Source organism: Zea mays, chromosome 3 (assembly GCF_902167145.1).
Source record: "Zea mays cultivar B73 chromosome 3, Zm-B73-REFERENCE-NAM-5.0, whole genome shotgun sequence".
NCBI classification, from domain to species: Eukaryota; Viridiplantae; Streptophyta; class Magnoliopsida; order Poales; family Poaceae; genus Zea; species Zea mays.
This window is the reverse complement of record NC_050098.1, coordinates 229,142,688-229,150,167: the sequence shown is the minus strand read 5'-3', so window position 1 is coordinate 229,150,167 and position 7,480 is coordinate 229,142,688. Positions and strand designations below refer to the sequence as shown.

The 7,480-nt window shown below is 46.4% G+C and overlaps 1 protein-coding gene across 1 annotated transcript; it reads right to left on the bottom strand.

The window, feature by feature from the left end:
* Positions 1–882: 882 nt before the first annotated feature.
* On the bottom strand, positions 883–2,338 carry LOC103651578 (chlorophyll a-b binding protein of LHCII type 1). Its single transcript, XM_008677229.3, has one exon. It carries the CDS (start codon positions 2,261–2,263, stop codon positions 1,469–1,471), a length of 795 nt encoding a protein of 264 aa, XP_008675451.1. The 5' UTR covers positions 2,264–2,338; the 3' UTR covers positions 883–1,468.
* Positions 2,339–7,480: the final 5,142 nt, after the last annotated feature.

Here is a 7,480-nt window from a genome sequence, read left to right as displayed (position 1 = left end):
TGCCTTTCTCTCTCTCCAGAGACCGTCTTCTCCCCCTTTTATGAAGCGTGACCTCGGAGGCACCGAAGCTTTGCTTCACTTTGGGCTCTCTACCAGCTTTGACCCCTTTCCTTTATACAAAGCTCCGTGCTTGTTTCTTAGCCAGGAGTTTCACTTTCTTAAGCTTTGACTTTGATCTAGACCTTTTCCCTCAAAGCATGCCTAGACAATGATTTGTGTCAATATATGGACCTTTCACCAAAGACCTTATTCCTAACAATAACACAATCAAAATACAAGGTCCACAAAGAAAACCCATAAGGACTCCTGAAGAAGGCTCTGAAGGAGTAACACCGGTATGTGGTATGCGTTTATGGTATTACATCAGTTGAGCTACCATTTCCATCGTGTGGTGCCGTTCAGATAGGCAGAGAGGTATTTGCATGCATTTGTAATTTTCTCTTGCCACTCATGTGACTGTTGAGATCGATGTAATTGTAAGAACTTCTCAAGTGCCACAAGTTGCTACAAGTCAGTCAGTGTGACCGTTAGGCTTCAATAGTGGCCATGTCTGCCGGAGGGGATATGTAGTCACTTCACTTCTTCAGACTAGCTCCAGCAGGTCGTGCATATGGCTAGACTAGCTCCAGCAGGTCGTATATATGGTCGTGTAAAATACTGTTTTACACTACAACCGGATGCATGGGTTTAGGGTTTTATGTAGTAGATCGTTTTTCACATATCTTCACGTGAATTTGGCTCCAATTGTCGTTGTCAGCATGAGCTACGCTTGCAATCTATTCCCTTTGTTCTTTTTTATTTGTTGACCTTGTATTTTATGGCGTGCTCACAACCTGATCCTCAGAACAATCATGTACATTATGCATAAATGAAGACATAATATATTTACAACATATTTTATTGATCAGCTCCACATCATGCATACAAATACACTAGCGGTACAATCTCTGGCTCCCAAAGCTCCCTTCACAAATACTGGTGCAACCTGCAGTACGTAGGAATACGTACGTCTAGGGTACACTACAGTCAGCCTTCGAGCAGAGACAATTTTTAGTGGTGCCAAACAATAAATTTAGTTTTGATCTTCTGGATGCATGGGTTTTGAGTTTTATGTCGTAGTAGATAGTTTTTCACAGGTCTTTACGTGAATTTGGCTCCAATTGTCGTTGTCAGCATGAGCTACGCTTGCAATCTATTCCCTCTGTTCTTTTTTTATTTGTTGACCTTGTATTTTAGGACGTGCTCACAACCTGATCGTGAGAACAATCATGTACAGTATGCATAAATGAAGACATAATATATTTACAGCATATTTCATTGATCAGCTCCACGGCGTGCATACAAAAATACACTAGCGGTACAATCTCTGGCTCCCACGCACAGCTCCCTTCACAAATACTGGTGCAACCTGCAGTACGTAGGAATACGGTACGTCTACGGTACACGCATGCAAGCATCATGCCCTCGCTCACTTGCCGGGGACGAAGTTGGTGGCGTAAGCCCAGGCGTTGTTGTTGACGGGGTCGGCGATGTGGTCGGCGAGGTTCTCGAGGGGGCCCTTGCCGGTGACGATAGCCTGCACGAAGAAGCCGAACATGGAGAACATGGCGAGGCGGCCGTTCTTGATCTCCTTCACCTTGAGCTCGGCGAACGCCTCCGGGTCGTCGGCGAGCCCGAGCGGGTCGAAGCTGCCGCCAGGGTACAGCGGGTCGACCACCTCCCCGAGCGGGCCGCCGGCGACGCGGTACCCCTCGACGGCGCCCATGAGCACCACCTGGCACGCCCAGATGGCCAGGATGCTCTGCGCGTGGACCAGGCTCGGGTTGCCGAGGTAGTCCAGCCCGCCCTCGCTGAAGATCTGGGAGCCCGCCTTGAACCACACCGCCTCGCCGAACTTGACGCCGTTGCGGGCGAGCAGCTCCGGGAACACGCACCCGAGCGCGCCGAGCATGGCCCAGCGGCAGTGGATCACCTCCAGCTCGCGGTTCTTGGCGAAGGTCTCCGGGTCCGCCGACAGCCCCGCGGTGTCCCACCCGTAGTCGCCGGGGAACTCGCCGGTCAGGTAGCTCGGGGGCGAGCCGGACAGCGGGCCCAGGTACAGGACGCGGTCGGCACCGTACCATGGGCTGCCGGACGCCGCCGGCTTGGGCTTGGCGGCGGTCTTGCGCATGGTGATGCGGCCCTCGCCGAAGACGTCCCTCGTGCCAGCCGCCGGCTTGCCGACGAGCGCGCGGGAGGTGATAGCCATGGTGGCGGCAGCCATGTCGATCAGATCGCAGCTGCTTCTGATGCTCTGCGTTGTGTATGCAGTATGCGTGTGATGGCTGTGTCATAACAGAACACAGCAGCTACATTTTATACAGTTGGGTTTGGATAGCAGGTCATCTTTTTCCTGAACTGCGATTGGCCGGTTGGTCTCGCCGGGGTGGCTTGGCATCTGACGTGGCTCCTCGTGGGCCCCAATGGCCTATCACACATGAATCCTGGGGTGTGCCACGTAGGAATGGGCGTAGCTAATCAGGAGCTGCCACTTGCCATCGTGGGAAAAAAATGGATGAGATAGGATGGGCTTTGTTGCCCCGCGCTTCTTGCTATTTGTCAAATGCATAATCAATGAAGTCTTTTTTGCTGATTCATCGAAATGGATCATGTGTATCTTTCTAGTTCATCGGGACAGTCGACGCCGCCTGCCTCCTGATTCGCTCCTCCTCGCCCAGCATCGCCTCACGGCGGCAGCATGAGGAACGAGAAGAGCAGGTAGAGGGAGAGGAGTGCCCGGACTGCGGTGGGACTGGGCTGTACATCCGCTGCAAAGGAGAGTGCTTCGTCTTCAAGCAGCTCTCGAAGGAGACGGCCACAAGGCACGCAAGGCCGCCAAGAACATGGCCACCAGATACACTTCAGGGCTTGTTCGTTTTGGTGATAATACACATGTATTGGGTGGGATTGAGCCGGTTTAAATCCATAACAAGTCAAAATCCATCACAATCCCACCCAATACACTCCAATACACATGTAATATCAATAACCGAACAAGGCCTCAGGGTACTGCTATGCACATCGTTAATTAATTCCTTGCTTGCATATCTACATATCCATCCCCACCTCTCACCAAGCAAGAACATGACCAATTCCAATTGCATTGCATCTGTTGTAGGCTATCCACTAATGGACCTACTGCAAAAAGTGCTCCTCCACCCGCGTGCCTGTATAAAATGGAAGGGGTTCTACCAACAATCAACACACATGTGAAGTGAAGTTGGGACGTGTAGGTGGATCCACGACGCATGCATCTGTAGGAACCCTGATTTTGGTATGGTTTCTACACTCAAATTCATCATTATGATATAAGACAATCTGTTTACAGGTTTTGGTAAGGTTTTCTGGCAGGTATTTAAGAGTGGCCCTCTCTTCATATCATCGAAAGGTAAAACTATTAGTGGCACACATTGGTTTTTTCCTTTGTTTCCAACCTGTAACATTATATTAGGGGTATGTGTAGTTTAGGGTAAGTAATATACTCCTTTGTGCTCAATAAGTAATTGATATAAGGTAGAAGAAGGTAGAAACATATGTACAATTTAGGGTTTACCTCTTTATGATTTCTGGGTAGCCACAATATTTTCACATTGCAAGTCAAGTCCTTAGTACCCTGGTAATCAAACTAACATGTAAGAGCATCAGGCAAATTCATTGTGCACCTCCCTGTTGTATGTTAAAGAAATCAATTTTTGCATGTGTTAGTTGTCTCCTAACCTGCTGCATTTTCAATTTTTGTGTTATGTGTTTTGTAATTTGGGAGCACCTTCACCATTGTGTTATTAGAGTTTTATTATCTTTGTGTGTTGTGTTTGTAATCCAATCCACTAATGTACTAACAATTTGGTGAAGCAAACCACATTTCCTGTATCAACTTATCTCGGGCCACCGCACTCGTGGACTTTGTTTGAGCTTATGTTTAGTTACTTGTACATGGGAGACGCAGTCCGCATCAGTGGATGCAAAACAAGTCATTTTAAAGCTATTAATCTGCACCTGTCTGTACGCCTAAAACTACCATATCCAGCCGGCCAGGGCGCGTCCAACCTGTCCGTACATGTGCAACTATCCAATCAAGCCCATTTAGAAGTATAAACATTGGAATTCAGAATAATTCTACCACAAAGTAGCATTGATGCATCACAGTGGTTTAGTTGTGTCTTTGAAGTACTAGCAATTTGTTTTTTACATTTACTCCAAGGAAAGCATTCCTAGACATCCAGTATTTATGATTATGAAAAACATAGATAAAGCCTGAGTCATCCAGAGGTGTGCAAGAAAACTGCCAGTTTAATTGGTGTGCAAAGAAACTGCCAGTTTATTGGGGTTTAATGGCTTTGTTGGCTATGTGAATAAGTTTAATGTGATCATTTTAATGCAGCTTTAGGTTTAGCTTACTTCCAGTGAATCAACACTCCTGCCACTACTTGTTAACTGGCTTGTGTGATTAGAGCAATCCTAGCCAACACTGTCGAGTGGCTTGTATGGTTTAGTTTTATAAACTATGAGTATGACTTTTCTTTAGATTAGAAAAAGGTGAATCATTTCTTAGTCCACTGTCTGTCATACACAGTGCTAGAGAGTAGAGAGTAGAGACACCTTCATCTTTTCTTCTAATGTTATTTTTGTTCTCACAAATGAACATAAAGGTATTTCAAAGGAACTTGAAGTGGCTGAACTGATCTCTTCATTGAGGACTATAAGGTAAATCTAATCTATCTATGTTCTATTGTTTAAGGTTATAAGCTTAAAGATCCCTAGATGACTCTGCAGTTGTATGAACATGTTATGTGCCCGTGCCCGAGATTGTGTAAGGTTATAGACTCATTCATATATACTAATATAAATAGCGACACTGGTAACTGAGCACATATATTTCTTCCAAAAAGATTAGCACAAATATTTACATCCTAAACAAAGATGGTATAGGGATTTTTTCCAATATCATGAGGGAAGGTTCTAATATGTTCTAACAATCCTTTTAAGATGACATAATTATTAGTCAATGCGATGAAATAGGTGCTAACACTCTCAGTCTGCATTCATCTTGGATTATGGCTTGAGGCCATGACTGTTCAGTCTGCATTCACATGCAACTAGAAATTCGTATTCTGGTAACTAGCAACGATTACTACTTATGTTCTATTTTTATTATTCTGGTAGCTAGCAACGATTATTGCTTATTTTTTCTAACGTCCTGTATGAGAGATACAAACTATTCATCTCATTTATTGTTGCAGCCATGTCAGTAGGGTTTTAAATGCTCACAAATCCATAACCATTAGTTTTGCCAGTCCTTTTATCTCTAACAACCTGAAATAAAGAGTACAATGGCAAATTTAGAGTGTATAAAATCAAGAAACGCATGCCAAATGCTGCACACAATGACTGACATAAGCCTCACTACATATAGATCAACATATGGGTTTCTCTGTGAGTCAATCTCTTAACTCCTCTCGCAATCAGGTAGTTTATGCTTCTCTAGGCAAAATGACTAATAAGCATCGAAGGAAGGAGAGCGCAAACCCAAAACAAAGTGTAGATTGTTACTACAAATTTCTTTAGCAATGCATAAGCTTATGCGAACCCTTGAAAGGGAAATAGGCTTACACCTTTTCCTAAATTGATTTTGGTGGTTGAATTGCCCAACACAAATAATTGGTCTAACTAGTTTGCTCTAGTCTATAAGTTCAACAGGTGCCAAAGGTTCACAATAAGCCAATAAAAAGACCAAGAAAGAGTTCAAACAAAGAGAGCAAAAGACAACCCAAAGTCACCCTGGTCTGGCGCACCGGACTGTCCGGTGCACCACCGGACAGTGTCCGGTGCACCAGGGAACTCCAAGCTGAACTTGCCACCTTCGGGAAAATGGGAGGCCGCTCCGCTATAATTCACCGGACTGTCCGGTGAAGCACCGGACAGTGTCCGGTGTCACACCAGACTGTCCGGTGTGCCAGCGGAGCAACGACTACTTCGCGCGCAACGGTCGACTGCAACCGCATTCAATGCGCTACAGTGCGCGCTAGAGTCAGAGCACGCGCAGGTTGCACACCAGACAGTCTACAGGACCTGTCCGGTGCACCAGCGGACAGCCCAGAGGCCCCACCAGTCAGAGCTCCAACGATCGAACCCTAACGGCCGGATGACGTGGCTGGCGCACCGGACTGTCCGGTGCGCCATGCGACAGCAGCCTTCCAACGACCACATTTTGGTGGTTGGGGCTATAAATACCCCAACCACCCCACATTCAATGGCATCCAAGTTTTCCACCTTCAACACATTACAAGAGCTATAACATTCAATTCTAGACACAACCAAAGAGATCAAATCCTCTCCCAAGTCCGGAATCACTCCAAACCAAATAGTGACTAGAGAGAGTGACATTTGTGTTCATTTGAGCTCTTGCGCTTGGATTGCTTCTTTTCTTTCTCATTCTTCTTGTGATCAAACTCAATTGTAACCAAGGCAAGAGACACCAATTGTGTGGTGGTCCTTGTGGGAACTTTGTGTTCCGTTTGATTGAGAAGAGAAGCTCACTCGGTCTAAGTGACCGTTTGAGAGAGGGAAAGGGTTGAAAGAGACCCGGTCTTTGTGACCACCTCAACGGGGAGTAGGTTTGCAAGAACCGAACCTCGGTAAAACAAATCATCGTGTCTCACTCTTTATTTGCTCACGATTTGTTTTTCGCCCTCTCTCTCGGACTCGTTCATATTTCTAACGCTAACCCGACTTGTAGTTGTGCTTAAGTTTATAAATTTCAGATTCGCCCTATTCACCCCCTCTAGGCGACTTTCAATTGGTATCAAAGCCCGGTGCTTCATTAGAGCCTAACCGCTCGAAGTAATGTCAGGAGCATCCACCAAGAGGGAAATCGGGACCGGCGAGAAGCCCGCCACAAGCCATGGGAAGGCTCCATCCGGGGAGTCCACCAACAAGGTGAAGGGATCCCCTTCACACAACAAGTCGTGTCGAAGCGGTGACAAGAAGAAGATGAGGAAGGTGGTCTACTACGAGACCGACTCTTCGTCGCCATCCACCTCCGGCTCCGACACGCCGTCTGTAACTTCTAAGCGCCATGAGCGCAAGAAGTTTAGTAAGATTCCCCTATGTTACCCTCGCATTTCCAAACGTACTCATTTACTTTCCGTCCCATTAGGCAAACCACCTATGTTTGATGGTGAAGATTATAATATGTGGAGTGATAAAATGAGGCATCATCTAACCTCACTCCACACTAGCATTTGGGATGTTGTTGAGATTGGAGTACAGGTACCATCACCGGGGGATGAAGACTATGATTCGGACGAGGTCGCCCAAATCCGACATTTCAACTCTCAAGCCACCACTATACTCCTCGCCTCTCTAAGTCGAGAGGAGTATAACAAGGTGCATGGACTAAAGAGCACCAAGGAGATTTGGGACGTACTCAAGACCGTGCATG